Below are 21,299 nucleotides of genomic sequence, written 5' to 3'. Positions count from 1 at the left end.
CTAGGCAGTGTGGGAGAGTGCTGAGCTTTCTCTCTTGTGCTGCCCCAGAGCTGTAAGAGGCTGAAAGTGAGACTTCTCTTGTTTCCTAACTGTGGATTCTTCATCGTCAGATCCTTCAAGGCCTTGTTGATGTTCGCATCCCTCATAACGGCTTCTACCGGAAGTGTAAGTAGCCCTACTCCAGCTTGCAGCTTAGTGGCTGGCTGCCTTGTAATTTGTAAAACCTCTGTCCATGGAGTGGTCTGGACCTGATGAATCTCTGGCTGTTGTGGTACCTGTGTAGACCCTGTATACACTCACTATGTGTTTCTTTCCTCACAAGTGTTTTTGGAAATCGTCAGCGAGAAATCCAGATACTCTCTGCATCAGAACATGGACAAGATCAAGGTCCCAACACAGATCATTTGGGGAAAACAAGACCAGGTATGTCACAGGGCCCTGTGGGAAAAGCAAGCCGTGATGTTTAAAGTGGGCCTCCCTGGTGGACCTCTTGTGTCAGGTGCCAGTGTCCGCTACCACAGTTCTGTGAGCTGAGAACAATGACATTTGACTTTTAACATGAAAGGAAAATGTGTTTACTTGTTTCTTGAGATAGGGTTTCACCATGCACTCCAAGCTGGCCTTGTACATGAGATCTTCCTGGCTTCACATCAGGGAATCAAACAGGGCTGTTTCCTCTGGGAACTCTGAGGGAGACTCTTTCCCGTTCTCCCCCAGCTTCTGTTGCTTGCAACCATCTTTGGCAATCTTCACATGACATTCCGTGTGTGTGTGTGTGTGTGTGTGTGTGTGTGTATCCACATTCCTCTTTTATAAGGACACCAGTCATATTGGTACAAGGCTTCCCTGCTCCTTTATGCTCCTGAACACTGGTTAAATCACACAGTCAATGCTGAGTAGTGGGATTAGGACTTTAACATAAGAATATGGGGACACCATTTAGCTCATAACCCATTCTCCAAAGATGCACCAAGTTCATTCCCAGCAGTGCCTTTGGTTTTTTGATTTTTTAAAAAAAAATGATTTATTTATTATATATACAATATTCTGTGTTCTTGTATACCTGCAGGCCAGAAGAGGGCATCAAACCTTATTGCAGATGGTTGTGAGCCACCATGTGATTGCTGGGAATTGAACTCAGGTGCTTTGGAAGAGCAGGAAATGCTCTTAACCGCTGAGCCATCTATCCAGCCCGCCCCCAGAAGTGCCTTTGTAACTGCCTCTGAGAAATCATGCCTACCAAAGATTTTCATTAAATTTAAAGCAACTCACTGTAAAATGGGAGGGAGGGAGGAAAGGAGCTGATATGTGCTCACAGTGCATGTAGCAGGTAAACAAGTCCAGCCTAGGCCAAGGATGGCCCAAGGTGCACCACAAAGGGACAGGGACAAGGAGAGGAGGAGGTCCCCATTGTCCCTCCAGCTACACCTTTTTCTGCAGCCAAGGGACTGAATGCAGCTTTGTGTACAGCCAGAGAAGCAGGACTTAGGATCTTGGCCAGTAAGAACTCAATCAGAAACACAAAAGCTTAGCCAGGCAGTAGTGGAGCACACCTTTAATTCCAGTACTTGGTGGGCAGAGGCAGGGGGATCTCTGTGAGTTCCAGGACAGTCAAAGCTCCATAGATAAACCTGGTCGAGAGAGAGAGAGAGAGAGAGACCTTTTATTTAAAAAAAAATCCCCAAAGTAGGACACATCTTTAATCCCAGCATGGAAGAAACAAAGGCAGGGGGATCTCTGTGAGTTTGAGGCCAGCCTGGTCTACAGAGTGAGTTCCAGGACAGCCAAGGCTGTGCACTGAGAAACCCTGTCTTGAAAAATCAAAAAAACAAAAACAAAAACAAAAACAAAGCAGTACTGAGCTGAGCCCTTGGGAGCTTGCAGAGACATGCCATAGCCCATTGTCCTCTGGGACTAGATGATTAAGAGAACTAGAACTCTGACCTCAGAAGTATGCTGTAGCTCTACCACTGTTCTCCAGCCTGTGACCCCAAACCAGTATCCCAGCCACTCCAGATTAGGATGTCTCTTCTACTGCTTGGGTAACTGTGAGACTCAAGTGCAGCAACTTGTATGAAAATGATCTTTTATCCAATTACCAAAACACAAGTAGTTTATTCAAATGTCCTTTGCCTCTGACAGCTGACCTCAGCCTATGGTCAAGAGTTTCTTCCCAGATTCCGAAGCCCATGTTGTTGTACGGAAGGACAGAGTATAACATTCTTTGGGGTGCTAGAGATATGGCGAAGTCCTTTATATTTTTGTGCCCCATCCTGAGGGCAGAGGCTTTAAGGAAGGTTTTTATTTCATGGCCTTTTGCCCAGGCTCCCTACTCTTTCCCTGCCGTGTCATCATTTAGTGTCCCAGCCTGGGCCCGTCAGACTGAAGTCAGCCTTCCAGCTGCCCTAGTGCCCAGAGACAGGAATCTGTGTGCATTGTCAGGTGTATGGATGATGCTCCTGGATTTGAGCAGTATAAAATCTGCATGGCTGAACCTGGCGACCCTTCCTGAGTGGGCTCCTGTAGATCAATCAGGTCAAGAACCTCTCCTCCATTTTCAGTCCGCCAGAACAGGAAGGCCTTCAAGAGAAGACTGTCAAAACCGTTCTTACCTCTTCTCGCCAGCACTGTGTGTGAAAGGACAGCAACCCAGGCAGATGGTGGGAGAATTTACCAGGATATGAGCAGACAGAGGATTTATTGAGGGTGCGAGCAAGCCCCAGAGAGGTGATTGTGTGGTTGAGAGGGAATTAAAGTCCTAAGCAGCTGAAGGAGAATGATTTGATTTTATCTCATGGGCCACTTGTATGGGATAGGGCATCTTGCTGTCTCGTTTTGAAATCAGTTCTATAGAGCCAGTTGTTTTTCATGAGATTGGCCATTGCTCTGGAGTACCACAGGCTGTTAAGAACGTTTATGGAAGACATCAGGATTAAGTGGTTATTGCCTGGCTGTTAGAGGGTAGGAATTTTGCTTTTGTTTTTGACCTTTTATGTCTGTGTGCACAAGAGCTTGCTTTGCCCCGACCCACTTTGAATTAATTTTTATGTTTAAAAACACTGCATTCAAGTATTTTTCATTCCTAATGTTGAATATTTTTGGTCCAACTAAATTTTGAACCCTAGGTGAAGCCCTGACATGACTCAGTATTCACCTGGCCTTGGCATCGATGGGATGGAGAAGTTTTTTTAGACTATTAATCTATTGGTGAAATAACTGCTATGGTTCCCACTGGCATGCATTATCTCACGAGGAACCATACCCCAGCTTCACATGGGTAGCTACAGGGAATGCTGGATTTGCAGAGCTGACCAGCGCGACAGTGCCAAGTTAGAACTCATATAGATATTTTGCATGTGAGTTGTGGCTTCTGATCTCCCTTCAGAATGGACCCTTATTTGGGAGTTTCTTCTTTTTCTCACCCGCTTCTGTCATTTTGACTTAACCTACATCCTGCATCCTCTCTGGGCACATTTTCCCCCAGTATGTGGGTTTTCTTCCTGCTTAGACAGTGGCCTCAGTGGAGGTTTCCACCCGCAGCTAGTGATCTCTTCCCATCAAGCCCATGTTTACATTCCTCTTTCTGATCCAGGGTGCTCCACCGTGCCCTTTCTGCCTACCCCACTTGAGGGTGCTGGAAACCTCAAGTTGATGAGACTAAAGCTGAGAAATAGCCTGAGCATTTGAGGTTTTTGCTTTTGCCCATAAAGGATAAAGAAAAGGGCTTTGGCCGGGAAGACCTGCAGGTGACTTTGATTAGCCCTAGGGGCATGACTGCAAAGCTACCTTCAAAGGAGAATATGGAGGGAAAAGTGATCCCGCTACACATACTAGGAGATAACTAAAATTAAAATAAAAGTGAATGAGTTGTTCAGTCCCGGGGAAGCTCTGGGGCTCCCTAAAGGTCTTCCATGGAGGTACTCCCTGTAGCATTCACCTCTTGTGTTTTCTAGTGGGGCCTTTCTACCTCTGGGCTTCCTACTCCAGCATCAAGCCAACTACTCAAATCATTCCCCTTAAGTCTCAGGACTCCCGACTGTCCCAAGGCTGGTGTAGGGCTGGGGATGTACAGGAGGTGATGTGTTCCGCCTCGCTTGAACAAGGACGTGGATTCAATCACCCATCTGGAATAAGCATGGATGTGGTGGAAAGGCCAGAGTAAAGGCCTTCCTTCTGCTCTGTCATGCCCTGCCTGACCCCGGTTTACTGTGACCTCTCACCCTCATGCTCTTTCCCCTTCTGTAAAGATTCCTCTACTCTCTCAGCTGTATCAGAACTCAGAAATGGTGTCTTCCCTTTCTCTGCTCCTATTGCCCTCTCAGCTCCTCTCTGCAGAGCCCCTGTTCACATCATGCTACATTCATCTCTTGATATGCCTGGCTCCCCCTCCGGCTTCACCTCCATGCAGACAGGAACTCAGTCTTTTCCACCTGGTTATCATTGGCAGCGTTGCACTTCTAGTGCCATGTGTCAGAGTCAAACAGGAGGCATGCTGATAACTTCCATTCACCCCCTCTTCCTGACCCCTGCCAGTGTCAGTGGTAGAACCGGTCCACAGCAATACCATGGGGCATCGACATCTTTGTGTACTCTTTCCCTCTCTCCCTCTGCAGGTGCTCGATGTGTCTGGGGCAGATATATTGGCCAAGTCCATTGCTAACTGCCAGGTAGAACTTCTGGAAAATTGTGGCCACTCCGTGGTGATGGAGAGACCGAGGAAGACAGCCAAGCTCATCGTCGACTTCTTAGCTTCTGTGCACGGCACAGACAACAAGAAGCTGAACTGAGGCCCTTGCCACAGCCTGCATTGTTCACACAGCATCTGCTCCCATCCCCAAAACTTGATACAGTCACCACTCTCAGGGATCCTGCCCCAAATGCCATTGGAGCACCAGTGTCCCTGAGGAAGCCAACCTCCTATCCCAGTATGGTTCCACAGAGCATCAGGGGCCTCAAGGAAATCTCCAAGATCCTTTTTCAAAATAGAAACCTAAATGGAACTAAATAAAAAAACCAGCCATGAAGCCGACTAGAAGTCTTCAAGTGTATGTCACTGACAAGCCAAGCTGCCACCCAGGATGATGACCATTAAGGACATTTCTTTAAGACATTCCTAACACATTAAACTTGAGCTGTTTTTGTTGCTTCAGATGTATCCCCTGCATGATCAGTGGCTTCTTGTATAGGAGCTTTAGTCATTTATTGAACTCTTGTTTAGATCTAAGTCAAGTTTTGCATAGAGGCCCATGTGTGAATGCAGCCCATTAGCCACAGACCAGGGAGGAAACAGTAAACTGTGGAAGAGCTTTCTGCCCCTAGGCCTGATGCACAGACCTGGATTCTCAGCCACTTGGGAGGCTGAGGCAGGAGGATCTAAGTTCAAGGCTTGCCTGAGGTACTGAGTGAGTTCAAGGCCAGCCTGAGCTACTGACTAAGACAATTAAAAAAGAGAAAGAAAGACACGAAAAGAAAATGTTTCTATGTTTTTTGTTTTTGTTTTTTACATGTAGAAACATACATGGAGGGGCATTGTTTAGCTTCAGCCTGCCCTCAGAACTGCCGAAGCAGCACAACACAGATTTACGGGTTTGGGTACCTACAAATCAGATATGAGTGACCAGAATGAAGAGCATCTGACAGGGTGGATTTCCTAGGAATAATTTATAATTTTTAAAAATAATACTAATAAAGCAATAATGTTGTAGACCTCTATCTAATTAGACTGGAGTTCCACACCACAGCTCATGGGCATCTTTTATATTCTGCTCTTCTTCTACTAATAACCTTCTGATGTAAAATGCTAGTTTGTTAATGAATTCTGTGAATTCTGTGAACAATAATGTGACTGGAAAAAGTAAGTCCAAACAGCTGTAAAAAGTGACCACAATGATGTAAAATAAATTTAATAAGTCTAGGCTGGCGACACGCAGGTGCTTTCTATCTCTGAGCTCCTAATGGGGTGCAATATTAATAGATTTTCTGTTCACTTAAAAATGTGTTTATTTGTGGGGCCATGTGAAGAGGCCAGAGGTTGATGGTTGATGGCAGGTATCTTCCTCAGTTAGTCCCCACCTCATTTTTAAGACAGGTTCCCCCTCTTCCGATGGGTGTAGGTGGTACATTGAGGAAGAGAATTTTCCAGCATGGGAAAGAAACATCCTGCACATGGGTGGGTGCCACAGAACTCTTCCTGAACATGAGTAGTCTGTCTAATATCTTTAAGGAATATTTACTGAACATGAGCAGTCTGTCTAATATTTTTAAGGAATATTTATTTTATGTGCATTGGTGTTATGCCTGCTTGTGTGTGTGAGCGTATCAGATCTTGGAGTTACAAACAGCTGTTAGCTGTCATGTGGGTGCTGGGAATGGAATCCAGGTCCTCTGGATATGCAGCTAGTGCTTTTTAACCACTGAGCCAGCTCTCCAGCCCCGTCCTATTATTTTAATTATTGATATTAATGATATCTGTCACTTTTATTTTCCCAATGCTAAGAAAGATACCTATGCCTCCTGCATGGCCCCACCCTCCCCCACCATTTTTTGGGGGGGGATGTCTGTGTATTTGCATATATATACACATACCTATAATCAGAAAGCGCCTGCAGGTGGTTTGAATTTTAAAAAAAATGGAGTTATGCTGGGAATTATTGTTCCCCCTACTCACCTGCCTCTCTTACTGCTGTACCTCGGGACTCTTCTAGATCAACTCATAGAGTTCCAGGTTTCTGTAAGGGGAATGCAGAGTTCTCCTGAAAAAGTGTAGAATGCCCAAGTACCCTTGAGAAAGTATTTTGAAATTTTAAGAAATTATCTAGCTAAACACAGCAGCAAAAGCCCGTGATTTCAGCTATTTCAGAGGGTGACAAGTTGGAGGCGAGCCTCGACAACTTAGGAACATCCCATCTCAGAACAGAGTTAAAAAGAGCCAAGGATGGGACTGGAAGGCAGAACGCTAGTCCTGTGAGGCTCTGGAAGAGAGGAGGAGGATCCCCCAGGTGAACATGTGAACATCCCTGGCTTTTACCTGAGGGGATCGGAACTCATATTGTCTCCCACTAAACTATCTCTGTCTAAACTTCACAGATTCTTCAAGACACAATTTCTCTGTGTAGCCCTGGCTGTCCTGAATCTCACTCTAGACCAGGCTGGCCTCAGATCACAGAGATCCACCTGCCTCTGCCTCTGCTTCCCAACTGCTGAGATTAAAGGTGTGCACCACCACTACCCAACCCACAATTTTTTTTTTTTTTTTTGGTTGGCTTTGGTTTTTAGTTTGGGATAGGGAGGTGAGACAGGGTGAGCCATGTAGCCCAGGCTGGCCTCAAAGTCTCCATGTTCCCGGCTCAGCCGTGTTAGGCATGTACTCATGTGCCTAAGAGTGCTCAGGTCTTAGGCATGTACCACCATATGGTGATTCCTTATTTTCATTTGCTGCAGCTGGAAGCCAGTGGCCAAGGAGAAGGAAGGCTCAGTCTTCCTTTAGGATTGCCTTAAAGATTGCAAGTCCTTAATACTCCAGAGCTCCCTATGTGGTACAGCTGCAGCCAGACTTTAGCTGAACTCACCTCACTCACCTCTTTAATTTCTGCCTGCCAATCCCCACATTCCCCCCTCTTCACAGACTCCACATGAGCCATAGGCGAGGGTTTTTCAGTTCTTGATTGGAGATGATCCCCAGGGTGTCCTTGAAGGAGCAGCTCCTCGTGGAAGGGATAAAATCCAGCTGGAGCCTTCTGCATCTTCTTCACTGTGACAATGACAATGCTGCCGGTGGCATTTCAGTGTCACTGTATGACACACACGGCATACTGTGAGCCAGCTCTCTGGCACTTGGTGGATCTCCTTAAAATGAAATGGAAGTAATGGCTGCAGTTAAAAGCTTTTAGCTTCTGATCGTTTTGACCTTTGTCCTGTCTTCAAAGAATTTACTGACACAGGTCATGATTCCCATTGGGTGAATGGACAATTGTGGAATAGATTTCCCCTTGGGTACTGTAGAAAATCTAGTTGATACCGATCAGCAAGGCAGGGAAGAGAGAGCAGAGAATTGAAGTGTGAACTGAACTCTTGGTCTCTGCTACATTAGTTCATTGGGAAAAAAGAATACAGTGCATTAATGTATACAGTACTCAAAATGTTCCACTAGGGGGCTGTAGAGATGTCTCAGTGGTTAAGAGAACTGACTGCTCTTCCAGAGGACCTGGGTTCAATTCCCAGCATCCACATGGCAGCTCATAACTGTCTGTAACTCCAATACCAGGGGATTTGACACTTTTTCACAGATATACATGCAGATAAAACACCAATGCACATTAAAAAAAATTCCACTAGAACATTGTCAGGATGCCTACAATCAAAACACTGAGTTGACTAGATTTATGTCAGCTTGACACAAGCTTTGATCATAGAAAGAGGAGGAAATCTCAATTGAGAAAATGCCTCCATAAGATCGGGCTGTGAGCTGGGCAGTGGTGGCACATGCCTTTATTCCCAGCACTTAGGAGGCAGAGGAAGGTGGATCTCCGAAGGTTTGCATCATCTACAGAGTGAGTTCCAGTACAGCCAGGGCTGTTATTTGGAGAAACCCAAAAAACAAAAACAAAAACAAAAAAGATTTGGCTGTGGGCAAGCCTGTAGAGCATTTTCTTAATTAGAGATTGATAGGGGGAGGGCCCAGCCCATTGTGGGAGGTGCCATTCCTGGACTTGTGGCCCTGGGTTCTGTAAGAAAGCAGGCTGAGTAAGGCAGGAAGCACAACTCCTCCACAGTCTCTGCATCAGCTCCTGACTCCAGGATTCCTGCCCTGTTTTGATTTCCTATCCTGACTTTTTAAAGTGATGGATTATGGTGTGGAAGTGTTAGCCAAATAAACCCTTTTCTCCCCAACTTGCTTTTGGTCATGTGTTCATCATAGCAATAGTAACCCTAACAAAACAGTTTTGGGTAGAACTGAAGATGTGGATACCAGGAATAGAAATTAGGTTTTTGGGCCTGTCAATCAGTAGCTTTATCTGATGAACCATCTTGCCAGGCCCCTTGTGTGTTGTGTTTTAAAATGATGTTACAGGGGGCTAGAGAGATGGCTCAATGGTTAAGAGCATTGCCTGCTCTTCCAAAGGTCCTGAGTTCAATTCCCGGCAACCACATGGTGGCTCACAACCATCTGTAATGAGGTCTGGTGCCCTCTTCTGGCCTTCAGACATACACACAGACAGAATATTGTATCTATAATAAATAAATAAATAAAAATAAAGTGATGTTACAGTTAAATGTTTAAGAGAGAAAACTCCACACCAAACTTGTGGGAAGAAATTTAAGACACTCAAACAAGGTTTTTCTGGTGATTTTCTTGTTATTGCCCAGCCTGCTGCCTCTTGAAAGCAAGAGGGGGTGGGGTGGGAGGGGTGAATCAGGGAGGGATGGAGGGAAGAAGAGATGAAGAGGAATGAAAACTCAGTCATGGCAGCACACTCCTGTAATCTTGGTATTCTGGGGGTGGGCTGAGTTAAAAGTTTGAGGCTGGCTTTGGCTACATGGTAAATTCAAGGCTAGTAGGGATTACATAGCAAGACCCTGTCTTAGAAAGAGGGAACGGGGGAAGGGAGGGAAAGATAGAGAGGGGAGGAAGGGAGAGAGAGGAAAAGAGAAGGCACCTTTTGAGAGGCAAGAAGTTAGCTAGGGAGGGAGGTTTTTCTTGCTTACCCCCTTATATCATCTGAAATGATACATCACAGTACCCATTTAAAAAAAGTAAAATTTCATTGAAAAAAAAAACAAAAACCAGCCAAAAATTCTTTTCATCCTTAACTCTGGATTAACAAGAGAGCCCAGACAGAATTCAAGCATCAGGGGGCATTGTTTTTCAAGACTTTGGTACAAGAGTTAAAATTTACCAAAGTTATTTGAAACTCAAAATGCATGTAGTTCTGGTTTTGTTTTTGTTTTCTGGGTCACACAGCCTGGCAAGAGGAGTTTTCCAGGTGGCTGATCCAGAGAGACTTTTCTATTACAGTTTTCTGGATGGCATGCAGTACACGAACTATTTTTTTTCTCACAACTCCTCAAGGAAGTTGCTGATTATTTATCTATCTGTACAAGAAGTGAAGAGCTGAATCTGTAGCAGAGAATGGATTCCAAGCCAGTTCTGGCAACTTCCAAAATCCAAACTTTTTTGAGAAAGAAAATGTCACTATCTGGGGTCTCTGTTACTTTCCTCCACATACTCCCCACCTGAAACAAGTCCTGTTTCCTTTGAGGGGCAAAGAGAGGAAGCAGAGGTCACATGGCTATGGAGCATGGCCAAGAGATGAATGACATCAAGTCCAAATGGATCAAAGACCTCAACATAAAGCCAGCCACCCTGAACCTTATAGAAGAGAAAGTGGGAAGGTGGGAAGTACACTTGAACGCATTGGCACAGGGAACCACTTCCTAAATAGAACCCCAGCAGCACAGACACTGAGAGAAACAATTAATAAATGGGACCTCCTGAAACTGAAAGGCTTCTGTAAAGCAAAGGACACAGTCAACAAGACAAAACGACAGCCTACACAATGGGAAAAGATCTTCACTAACCCCACATCAGACAGAGGTCTGATCTCCAAAATATACAAAGAACTCAAGAAATTGGACACCAAAAGATCACATAATCCAATAAAAACATGGAGTACAGACCTAAACAGAGAACTCTCAACAGAGGAATCTAAAATGGCTGAGAGACACTTAAGGAAATGTTCAACATCCTTAGCCATCAGAGAAATGCAAATCAAAACAACTCTGAGATTCCATCTTACACCTATAAGAATGGCCAAGATCAAAAACACGGATGACAACTTAGGCTGGAGAGGATGTGGGGAAAGGGAACACTTCTGCATTGCTGGTGGGAATGCAAGCTTGGTGTGGGAGAATTGTCTGTATTCTGTCAATCATGTTTTAAATAAACCTGTCTCAAAAAGCCAAAAGTTAAAAGAAAATAATAAAAGAAATAGAGGTTAAAATAAAGCCACGTAAAGATGGAAAATACACAGAGAATCTTGATACTGTTTGCTATTATGCTCCCTTTGAATTGTTTAAATGCTGAGGAAGGAGCAACAGCTGCTAAAAGATATTTGCTTATAAATGTTGCAGAATTAATCCAAGATAGGCATTTTGAAAATACCTTGGCTTCAAAATTGAAGTCAAAAGGTATGTTACTTTGGAGAAGAGATTTTGCTTTTGTTTCCACAGAAAATGAGAGGCTCTGGATTTATTCAGAGTTAAGAAAAATCATCTTTGACCAAGGGAGACCACCTGAGAAATCTCCAGTAGGAACAGATGGCCCAGATATCTGAGTTCTTCATCCAGAACAGGTTCAAGACTGCTGCCTGAGATGATCAAGACTCACAGGATACTTCAGTCAGGACTTGATCATAAGTCTAAATTTTCTTTAGGTCCCCATAAGATTATCAGCGCCCCCAACCAGCAGGAAGTAGCCTGGAATACTACACCCACATTCCCAAAAAAATGGACTATGGATATTTTCCTTTGCTTTTTTAAAAAAAGAGGGGAAAGTGGTGTGGGAGAACTGTCTGTATTCTGTCAATCATGTTTTAAATAAACACTGATTGGCCAGGCAGGAGGTACAGGCGGGGAAAACAGACAGGAAGTGGAAATGATACAAGGAGAGCAGGAGAATTCTGGGGAGGAGGAAGTTGATTCCTCCACTCCTGCCCAGACCACCAAAGCAGCAGGATGTGAGCTGCCCCACTGAAAAAGGTACTGAGCCACATGGCTAACATAGATCAGAAAAATGGGTTAATCAAGATGTGAGAGTTAGCCAGTAAGAGGCTAGAGATAATGGGCCAGTCAGCTTTATAACTTACGGAGTCCTCTGTGTTATTTTCTTTGGGGCTAAAGAGCTGGGGGGACTGGGCAGGAAAGAAGCCCCAAAAAGCAGGCCCGCTCATGTTACACAAGCTGGTACAACCCCTTTGGATGTCAGTATGGAAATTTCTCAGAAAATGAGGAAACAACCTTTCTCAAGACCCAGTAATACCACTTTTGGGTATATATCCAAAGGATGCTCAATTGTGCCACAAGGACATGTGCTCAACTATGTTCATAGCAGCTTTGTTTGTCATAGCCAGAACCTGGAAACAACCTAAATGCCCCTCGACCGAAGAATGGATAAGGAAAATGTGGTACATTTACACAGTGGAGTACTACACAGCAGAAAAAAATAACGACAGCTTGAATTTTGCAGGAAAATGGATGGAGCTAGAAAACATTATTTTGAGTGAGGTAACTCAGACACAGAAAGAAAATTATCACATGCACTCACTCGTAGGTGGTTTTTAAACATAAGCAAAGAAAACCAGCCTACAAACCACAATCCCAGAAAACTTAGACAACAATGCGGACACTAAGAGAGACTTACATAGATCTCATCTACATGGGAAGTAGAAAGTAGAAAAAGACAAGATCTCCTGAGTAAATTGGGAGCATGGGGACCTTGGGGAAGGATTGAAGGGGAGAGGGGAGAGGCAGGGAGGGGAAGCAGAGCTCAATAAGTATCAATAAAACAAAACAAAACAAAATAAAAAAAGATAGGAATGACAGAGCTTTAGGGAACAGCAAATATTAGATTCTTGGTTATAGAAAGGCCCCAACTGACCTAGGCACTGACTTGGCTGTGCAAGACATCCCTTTACCTTCACTGCCATGTCCAGCTCAGGCCAAATTACAATCGTTTACTAAAATACAAGCTGTGTGACCCAGTGGTACCAAGGACTGCAAGCAGTGATAAGTCATCACACAAGTTCCCATACTCAGAAACCACCTCCATTTAAGATGGTCCCATCTGGACATCACTGGCCAATGCTGATAATCTATAATACCACTTGTAACCACAATCTGGGGCACATAACTTCCTTTCCCTCTGCCTCAGTTGTACTTCTGTAAAATGGGGACTATTGTAATAATAGCGACCTCAAGGTTGTGTGAGAGTTCCATTAGATAACTTACATAGAATCTTTTGGACAGCGCCTGGCACAAAGTAAATATTAGTTTCTATTGTTGCTGTTAAATACACACTGTATGTCGCACGTATAGAGGGACCACATTTCATTCTCCTGAGCTCCCAGTACCCAGAACAGCGGCTAGCACGTGATGGATTCTGAACAAATACTTGGTGGGTAAATGTAGAAGTGGAATGACATCTGGATAAAGGAGCAGCTAAGAGCAGCTAAATCTTTCCACGTCAGTTCAGAACATCTACTATGTGCTTGGCGCCATAAAGGTATATTGACAGTAGTAGATCTTGTCCTTAGTGCCTGACAGATGTTCTTGAAAGATACCAAGGCTTGGATTTAGTTTCGTGGTAGAGGACTTACTTAGCATAGATAAGGCAGTGGTTTTGATCCCTGGCACAGCAAAAAAAAAAAGAAAAGAAAGAAAAAAAATAATCCAGGAGAGATGTTTGATATAACCTGTTGCGAATGAACATAGAAATAAACGATCATGAAGATTGTCCGGGCCTAATAAGCCTGTCACAAACGTTAAGTTCCGGAAGTGGGCGCTAGGGCGCGCTGCACCCGTCGGCCTCCGCCCTGCAGAGGATTCTGCGACAGCCTAGTGACCGACGCCGCGCAGTGACATCACGTCCGCTTGCGGGTCGCGTCTGTGGGGGCGGGGCGGGACGGCGTCAAATGTAAATACACCTGCTTTGCCTGTCCACGCTTGAGCCGCTGCGTGGGAACTCCGGCCCTTGCCAAATTCTAGCGTCGCGCAGAGACAGGAACTGGGCTGCTCCAGTCCGGGGCTTCGTTCTGCGCCGGGGCCGCTTAACTGCACGCGGTATGTGCGCATGCGGAGGCGGGAGCGCAGGGTGGAGGTCAGGCCGAGAACCGGGCCGCGGGCATTCGCACGGTGCGACTGAGGTCCTGGTGACCGACGGTGGCCGGGAGGGTTCACCTGGCCGTGTCCTAGGCGCACTACGTTCCAGGTGGGCGCTAAATCAAGCAAGGTTGGAAACAGCGTGACTCTTCAGCAGTAGGGGATCGGGCTTCTTCAGTGACTGGTTTAGTCCCATTGGCTCCAGAGCTGTGTTTTGTGTGTGTGCCCAGATGTGCAAGGCACTCACTCGTTTGAGTCCGTGAGTAGCAATCGGGAATGAAACAGGTTCATTTTCGGAGTGCAGGCCTATTGAGAGGCAAGGAGCAAGGAAGTGGATATTAAATATTCTGTGATCCTGTTAGAAATACTGTAAGACTTGGAAGAATTGGGCAAGGAGGGATTGGTACGCTAATAGATCGGATGGGCAGTGGGACACATTGAGGAAGATGAAGGAGGCAAGGAAGTGTGAAACACGTGACTACCCGCTTCTGACTTATGAGAAACTAGCCCTAGCCGAGGCCAACAAGAGGAGGAAACCTAGAATGTTAGGTTTCAAGAAATTCCTGTTCTCCAGTGTGCTGGTGCATGCCCTTAATCCCAGCACTTGGGAGTCGGGCAAGTCTCTGAGTTCCAGGCCAGCCTGCTCTACAATGTGAGTCCAGAACAGCCAGGGCTCAGTTACACAGAAATACTCTGTCTCCAACCCTCACCCCACGCCCCCCCCCCCCAAAAAAAGAAGAGGAAACTCCTTTTCCCAGAGTCTGGCACTTAGACAAAAGCTACTATTCCCTCGGGAGCTTAAGACAGTGCTTACTTACTAAAAGGAATATACGGCTCCTCCATTAACCTGTCTGTGGTGCCGATTAGCATATCAAGGTCTATGCTAGGCCTCCCTCAGTCCCTACTCACAAGTACCTGTTACAAATCATTCTGACTGACATGCCCTGCCCCCTCCCCTCAACCTCTCCATCCCCCAGCTCCTCTTCCCTATATAACCCAGCCATTGTGATTATTCGATCTCCTGGTTCTTCTCTTCTTGGTTCTCTTGATTGTGCACACGCTCTTTGCTTCTCTTTTGTCCTCTTGGTTCACCTCGCTTGCTCTCTTGCTCTCCCCATCCCTCGTTCGTGGCCGGGTCTATTCTGCCGGCCCCATTCAGTCTGGACCTTTCCAGCCACTTCTGGCCATGCTCTCCCTCACATCTACAGTAAATTTTCTCAGTCCTACCTAGGAGTGATCGTGTTATCCTTTCTCATTCACATAGAACAAAACTGAGACGGTGGAAATTGACCTCGAATGGACTGACTGAACCTTACTCGGGATAAAATGAAAAGCATCCATTCACCTGCCTCTGCCTCCTGAGTGCTGGGATTAAGGGCATTTGACATCACTACCAGGCTGTGATGTGGTTTTTAACACATTCACAACAGCAGTATAGATTAGAGGAGGCAGAGGAGTCAAAAACTAAGAGGCACTGGCTAATGAGGTGTTTGTGAGCATCCCTGCAATCAGTGAAAGGCATCAACAGTGACTGTAAGAGTTACAATGTTGAACCCCTCGAGTGGGATGCCACACTACTGAGGGCGCCTCCATCTCAGTACAGCCTGCAGGGGGCAACACTCGATCTTACTCTGAGAGCTCAAGACTCTGCAGAGTGATTCTTTAAGTCATTGGTTTTTAGGCTAATTTATTTTTATTTGTGGTGTATGGGTGTTTTGCCTGGATTTGTATCCATGCACCATGTGCCTGCAATGCCCATGAAGGCCAGAAGAGGGTGTTTGATCCTCTGGAACTGGAGTACAGACTGATGTTAGCTACCCTGTGGGTGCTGAAAACCCAGCCTGGCTTCTCTACAAAAGCAACAAGAACCCTACAAGAACCCTTAACATCCGAGTCATCTCTCCAGCCCTAAGTAATCTTAAAAGAAAAAGTAAAATATACAGTGTGTCATTTAACTTTTTTTGTCATTAAGGAAATACGCATTGTTGTATAACCATTACCACCATCAACTTCCAAAAACACTCTTTAGTTATGTAAGTCTCAGTCTTTAACCGTTCAACTCTGCCTTAGGCAGCAGCATCACCTAGGAAGTTGGCAAGGCCTAAAACATCTGTCATGTTTCAGATGGTGAATGAGTGAACCAGACAGGTTCTGGTAGAGACTGGTTGCTGAGAAAGGAGCATCAAGTAACTTGCTGCTGTCCTGAAACCAATTAGATACACTAGGCACCCAGCCTACACCATTACCATCTCCTCAGTCACACATTCAGCAAGTGGTTTGTTGAACATGTGCTCTGGTGGGCCCAGAAAAGGGATAAAGCTCCTAGATTCCAACTTCCTTTTTCTGAGAATTACCATCTAAAGGTGCTTGAAGCTGGTCTGTAACAGTGTGACTTTGGGTAAGAAAGACCCTTCTTGGTAGACAGTCTGTTAGAGCAGGTGTGAGAAAGCCTCCCTGAAGGAGGAGACATTGAAATGGGAGTGAGAGTTGTCCAGGGGAGAGTGAGGTCTGAGTGGACCCCAGGAAAGGGGTGATCTGTTTGAAAAGGCATTGAATATGGGGTACCCTGGTACATACCCATAATTCCGGCACTGGAAGATAAAGCAGGAGAATCAAATATCAAAAGCCAGCCTGGGCTATGTAGCTGCCCCCTCCGCCTCATCATTATCTAAAAAGAGGGATAACATTGATGCCTGTGTTCATAAGTATTCTGTTTCCAGTAATAGCACACAGACTAGGTAAACTATAAACAAGTCTGTTTTGACTAATAGTTAAGTTCCAAGTCCAAGGGGTGGCACTGGTCATGCGCTTCCAGCTTGTAGAGTTCCAACACAGAAAGTATTCTGTCAGGGTCCTCTGATCCCTCTTACAAAGCTATCATGATTTAATCATGGGACTTCTTCCCTGATGACTTTATTCAATCCTAGCTTCTTCCCAAAGGCCCCATCTCAGAGTACAATAAGTGGATTAGGTTTTCACCTCCCCCCGCCCCCAGACGGGGTTTCTCTGTAGCTTTGGAGCCTGTCCTGGAACTATAGACCAGGCTGGCCTCGAATTTACAGAGGTCCGCCTGCCTCTGCCTCCCGAATGCTGGGATTAAAGGCTTGCGCCACCACTGCCCGGCTGTTTTCACCTCTTAGTACTTGATTAAGGATTAAACTCCAGCAGGAGTGGGTTTTTGGCTGGGCCACACCACATATAAGCCACAGAATGCCCTTTCCAGGAGCACCTTGTAACCGGCCTTCTTGGGCCCCCAGCCCCCAAATAATGACATGGAGACTTACTGGTTATGAATGCTGGCCTTACCTTATGCTTGTTCCACTAGCTTTTATAACTTATTTTAACCTGTTTATCTACATTTTGCCTTGGGGCTCTTTACATTTCTTTCATTCTGTATGTCCTACTCTGTGTCCGGCTGGCTGGCTGGCTGGAAGCTAGCTGACTAGCTGACTCTGGGTATTGCCTTCTCTTTCTCTCCTCTCTCTCTCTCTCTCTCTCTCTCTCTCTCTCTCTCCCTCCTACTTACTATCTCTATCCACCAGCCACACCTATCCCTCTACTTCCTAGCTATTGGCTGTTCAGATTTTTATTAGACCAGTCAGGTGTCTCTGGCAGGCAAGGTGAAACAGCAACACATCTTTACGTAATTAAACAAACACTGAATAAATAGTGTTACACTTTGCCTAGTTAAAGTCATATTCCACAACAGCATTTCCTTAGATCCCTTGCGTTGTAAGGTCAGTCCTTCACAGTGCTGTCAAATAGCCCTACAGAGACCCGGATGCTGTGTACCTGAGGGCTCTCGGTTTGTGTTTGTTTCCCTTTCTTCACTAATGAGAATTAACCTGGGGAGTGCTAGTATGAAGGAAAGTTCCTGGCAAAAAGCTACGCTTCATTTAGACTGGATTTTGCACTTGGTTGATTAACTGATTAGAATGAGAGTAAGTGTAAAGGTTGGGATGTTGCAAGTCCAGAGCATCTGTTTTAAGTTATCTTTACACACACACATCTAATTAGTCATTTCTTGCACACCTCTGAGTCTCACATAGCATCCTTTGGGTGAAACATTTTGGGCTGTGTTGACTTAGCAGACCACTTGGCTTTCACAAGTCTAGGGGAAGAATGCCGTCAGCATCTGAGGCCTACAGCAGAGGTTTTCCTGCTTTGCTGTAGCTGCCCACCTGATATTTTCACCAGTATATTTGAAATATATTTCACCAGTGTCTTCATTATGACTGTCTTTGTTGATTTACTATAAAAACTTCAGGAAACTTACTGCCTTGGAACATGAAATTTGTTCCTGGGCCGTGGCCACTAATATTTGACTCCAGAATAGACTCTTATTCTCTTTGAGGTGAGAACTGTATTGCAGGAGTGTGAGGTAAGCACTCTACTACTGAGCCACATCTGCACTGAGAATAGTGGACTTTTTCTGGACTGAGAATAGCAGACTTAGGGGAAAGGACAGCAAAAGGACCACCCCTCATGTTCTATGAGGACAGAGTAAATGGTTATATTTCCTTATGTTTGTATCTTTCCTTTGATTAAGGATGGTCTGGTCTGGCTTGTTTAAAAATACAGGAATGGATTTGCCTGTCCTCACCAGATTCTGGGCGTGATCTTCAGCACCACCACCCCTCAACATATACCAAAAATAAGGAAGAGACTGTCTATATCTAGATGGGTAACCGTTGTCTAACTAGGGTTACATAAAGTACTGTAATACATCTTTAAAAGCCAGGAAGACTGGATGTGGTGACATTCCACCTGGTAATCTCAGTCCTCCCTACAGCAAAGCAGGAGGGTCAGTTCAAGGCCAGCCTTGGCTACATAGCAAGTCTTTCTCAGCAAATAAATAAGTTCCCTTTAAAACAGTACTGCTACTAGAGAATACTACTACTAACAACAAGTACCCAGTAGTTATGAGCTCTTGACTCCTTGTAGGTACCCATGTTTGAAGATGCCAGCTACTACATATGAAAGGGTGGTTTACAAGAACCCTTCAGAGTACCACTATATGAAAGTCTGCTTGTAAGTTCAGTCTTGTGAGTTGTTTTCTTTTACTTGTTTTTTTTTCAAACCTGAAAAGCATAGATTTAATAAGATAGTTTCTCTTTTTAATATTTTCAGAGAGTTTCAAGAACACGGAGTTGAGCTGAACGCAGCCCAGTTCAAACAGCTCCTTGTTTCGGCCCTAAAGGACCTGTTTGGCGAGGTATGAGTCGCTTGGCAGCTAACATTCTCCAAGATTTTGTAAGAAATTCTAGAAAAGGGACCAAGAGTATAATCAGTGGTGGAATGGTGGCCTACCTTGGGCTGGTCATACCTGTCACTTGGGCATACACCTATCAGAATTCTAGCATCTGTGATTCTACCGTTGGTGAGTGGAATTAGAATAAGAATTCAAGGTTAGGCTCCTCTATATAACCATTGGAAGTCAGCCTGAGCTACATGGTACTTTTTTTAAAAAAGGAAAAGTTTGTTTGTTTGAGACAAGTCCTCTGTATATCCCTGGTTGTCCTAGAATTCGCTCGGTAAACCAGGTTAGCCTTGAATTCACAGAGCCACCTACATCTGCCTCCCAGGCACTGGGACTAAAAGTGAGCAGCAGCACTCCTGGCCTAGAGGAGCACTTTTTGTGGGTTTTTTTTTTTTTTTTTTTTTTTTTTTGACAGGGTTTCTCTGTAGCTTTGAAGCCTGTCCTGGAACTAGCTCTTGTAGACCAGGCTGGCCTCGAACTCACAGAGATCCACCTGCCTCTGCTTCCCGAGTGCTGGGATTAAAAGTGTGTGCTACCACTGCCCAGCCCTCTTGAAGAACACTTTGTAAGAAACATAGAAATATCATTTTTTAAAGCTGTACTAGAATTTGCAGAAGCCAACTTTCAGAAATAATGAGTTTTGGTAGGTTATTCCAGCATGCCCTGCATTTGACCAAGAATCTGTTAGATTACTGTTTGTTCTTGCATAGTGCTATCAAATTATAGTCTAGACATCATTGCCCATCTTTGTAAAGATAAAGGTTTGTATGAGAGCCAGCATGCTTCCGTGAGAAAGGCTCTTTTTAAAACAAGGAGGTGTCATGAAAAGAAATGGGAACATTGCAGACAATGGGAGCCCGTATCAAGCACATGAGAGTACCGGCACCATTAATTGAAATACTGGCGTTATCAGCGTTAACGGTGGTGACTAGAGCCTGCTAATGGTGTTGTCCATACCTAGGTTGGTGCTGCTCTACCTGTGGATGTCCTAACCTATGAAGAGAAGACCTTGTCGGCCATCTTGAGAGTATGCAGCAGGTATGACAGTGAAGCAGTTCTAGACTAACAGGGCAGAGAGTGTGATGGAACAGCAGTGAAGATGTCTCCAGGATGAGAGTCCATGGCTGGGAATGTGCACTGGAGTTACTATAAACATGCCTCCACCTGGGGTTAGACTCTGGATAAGGGAAAACCCTGTGGTTTAATCACAGCCAGTTTCCCAGTTGATAATTATGGGGGTATTTTGTTTTTAAATGTGGAATGCTTCATGAATTTGTGCATCATCCTTGATGATTATTGTTTTAAAGTCAGAAATGTGTGCAGTTTAGAAAGATTCTTGAGCTCAATTTGTTTTCTGTCTGTGATGCATTCTTATTTCTAAGGTTCTGTTTTATTTAAATGAGGTTTCTGTGTTTATTTGTTTTTAACTTTCTAGACAACCACAAACAAAAATACTAGGGAGCTGTTGGCAGCAGAAATCTTTATTTATGCTTTCTTGTTCTTTATACAGTGGTCTGACTAAATTGTGGAGCTCTTTGACCTTGTTCGGAGCCTATAAAAACAAGAAGTGTGCCTTCAGAGTGATTCAGGTAAAGGCTTTTCCTTCATGATTCCGAGGAGGACCAAGCACTCCAGTGATGTGATCTGGGTGTATGTCTCGTTTTTTGTCTTGAGTAAAACAAACAGTTAACATCTGGCAAGGACAAGCCCGGAATCTCACTGCCTCTAAAACTGAGGCAGAGTGGTCAGTCAGATTTTAGATCACATAGGAGATGCTTGGAGGTCAAATTTTTCTTATCAGGATTTGTGATAAAGGCTTTTCTCACTGAATGCTACGTGCAGTGCTGTGTTGGCAGGTTGTTTCCAGGGTTACGAGTACTTGTTCAGTCAGTGCTCCCTCCAGAATGTGCCTTAAAATGTGACTGCTGCCCTGTAAAACCTGCATGTTTCTGGGCTGCTGTTGTTACCATGCGGTCTGTGTTAACCTTTTCTTCTTTCGTAGGTGTCTCCCTTTCTCCTAGCATTATCTGGTAACAGCAGGGAACAAGTGTTGGATTGAATACTCCTACAGTTCCAGAAACCTCCACTCTCAACAGAATCTTGGTGTCTACATAGACTGGAAAAAAAAAGAGGCAGGCTAAAGCCCCCGTTGATGATATTTGGA

At 44.8% G+C, this 21,299-nt stretch overlaps 2 protein-coding genes and 1 long non-coding RNA gene across 11 annotated transcripts in view; 2 read left to right on the top strand and 1 right to left on the bottom strand.

Moving 5' to 3' along the window:
- Nucleotides 1–5,914, top strand: part of Abhd6 (abhydrolase domain containing 6, acylglycerol lipase) — a 49,895-nt gene extending 43,981 nt beyond the window's left edge. For all 6 annotated transcript variants that reach the window (XM_048421383.3, XM_048421384.3, XM_048421378.3 and 3 more), the window contains 3 exons: nucleotides 111–165; nucleotides 323–423; nucleotides 4,614–5,914. In XM_048421383.3, the coding sequence (XP_048277340.2) occupies nucleotides 111–165; nucleotides 323–423; nucleotides 4,614–4,787 (330 nt within the window). In that variant the 3' untranslated portion in view covers nucleotides 4,788–5,914. The remainder of the gene's footprint in view (nucleotides 1–110; nucleotides 166–322; nucleotides 424–4,613) is intronic.
- Nucleotides 1,507–13,611, bottom strand: LOC125391795 (uncharacterized). Of its 2 annotated transcripts, XR_015737887.1 has the most exons (4): nucleotides 13,374–13,611; nucleotides 7,578–7,845; nucleotides 6,668–6,728; nucleotides 1,514–1,631 (listed from the first exon to the last, which is right to left on the bottom strand). It is a non-coding gene; the product is annotated as an uncharacterized LOC125391795 (long non-coding RNA). The 2 variants fall into 2 exon arrangements; XR_015737886.1 differs by lacking the exon at nucleotides 13,374–13,611 and having other exon boundaries at nucleotides 1,507–1,631; nucleotides 7,578–7,933.
- A 75-nt stretch (nucleotides 13,612–13,686) lies between these two features.
- On the top strand, nucleotides 13,687–21,276 carry Rpp14 (ribonuclease P/MRP subunit p14). Of its 3 annotated transcripts, none has more exons than XM_048421389.3 (6): nucleotides 13,687–13,836; nucleotides 18,820–18,906; nucleotides 19,006–19,090; nucleotides 20,097–20,173; nucleotides 20,646–20,724; nucleotides 21,138–21,276. In XM_048421389.3, exons 2-6 carry the CDS (start codon nucleotides 18,836–18,838, stop codon nucleotides 21,192–21,194), a joined length of 369 nt encoding a protein of 122 aa, XP_048277346.1. In that variant the 5' UTR covers nucleotides 13,687–13,836; nucleotides 18,820–18,835; the 3' UTR covers nucleotides 21,195–21,276. The 3 variants fall into 3 exon arrangements, with proteins under 3 accessions (XP_048277346.1, XP_048277347.1, XP_048277345.1); XM_048421390.3 differs by lacking the exon at nucleotides 13,687–13,836 and adding an exon at nucleotides 13,844–13,984; XM_048421388.3 differs by lacking the exon at nucleotides 13,687–13,836 and adding an exon at nucleotides 14,026–14,134.
- The last annotated feature ends 23 nt before the right edge of the window (nucleotides 21,277–21,299 follow it).

This window comes from Myodes glareolus, chromosome 5, assembly GCF_982192425.1.
Source record: "Myodes glareolus chromosome 5, mMyoGla1.1, whole genome shotgun sequence".
NCBI classification, from domain to species: Eukaryota; Metazoa; Chordata; class Mammalia; order Rodentia; family Cricetidae; genus Myodes; species Myodes glareolus.
Note: the sequence above shows the minus strand (reverse complement) of the source record. Positions and strands in the feature narration are given on the sequence as shown.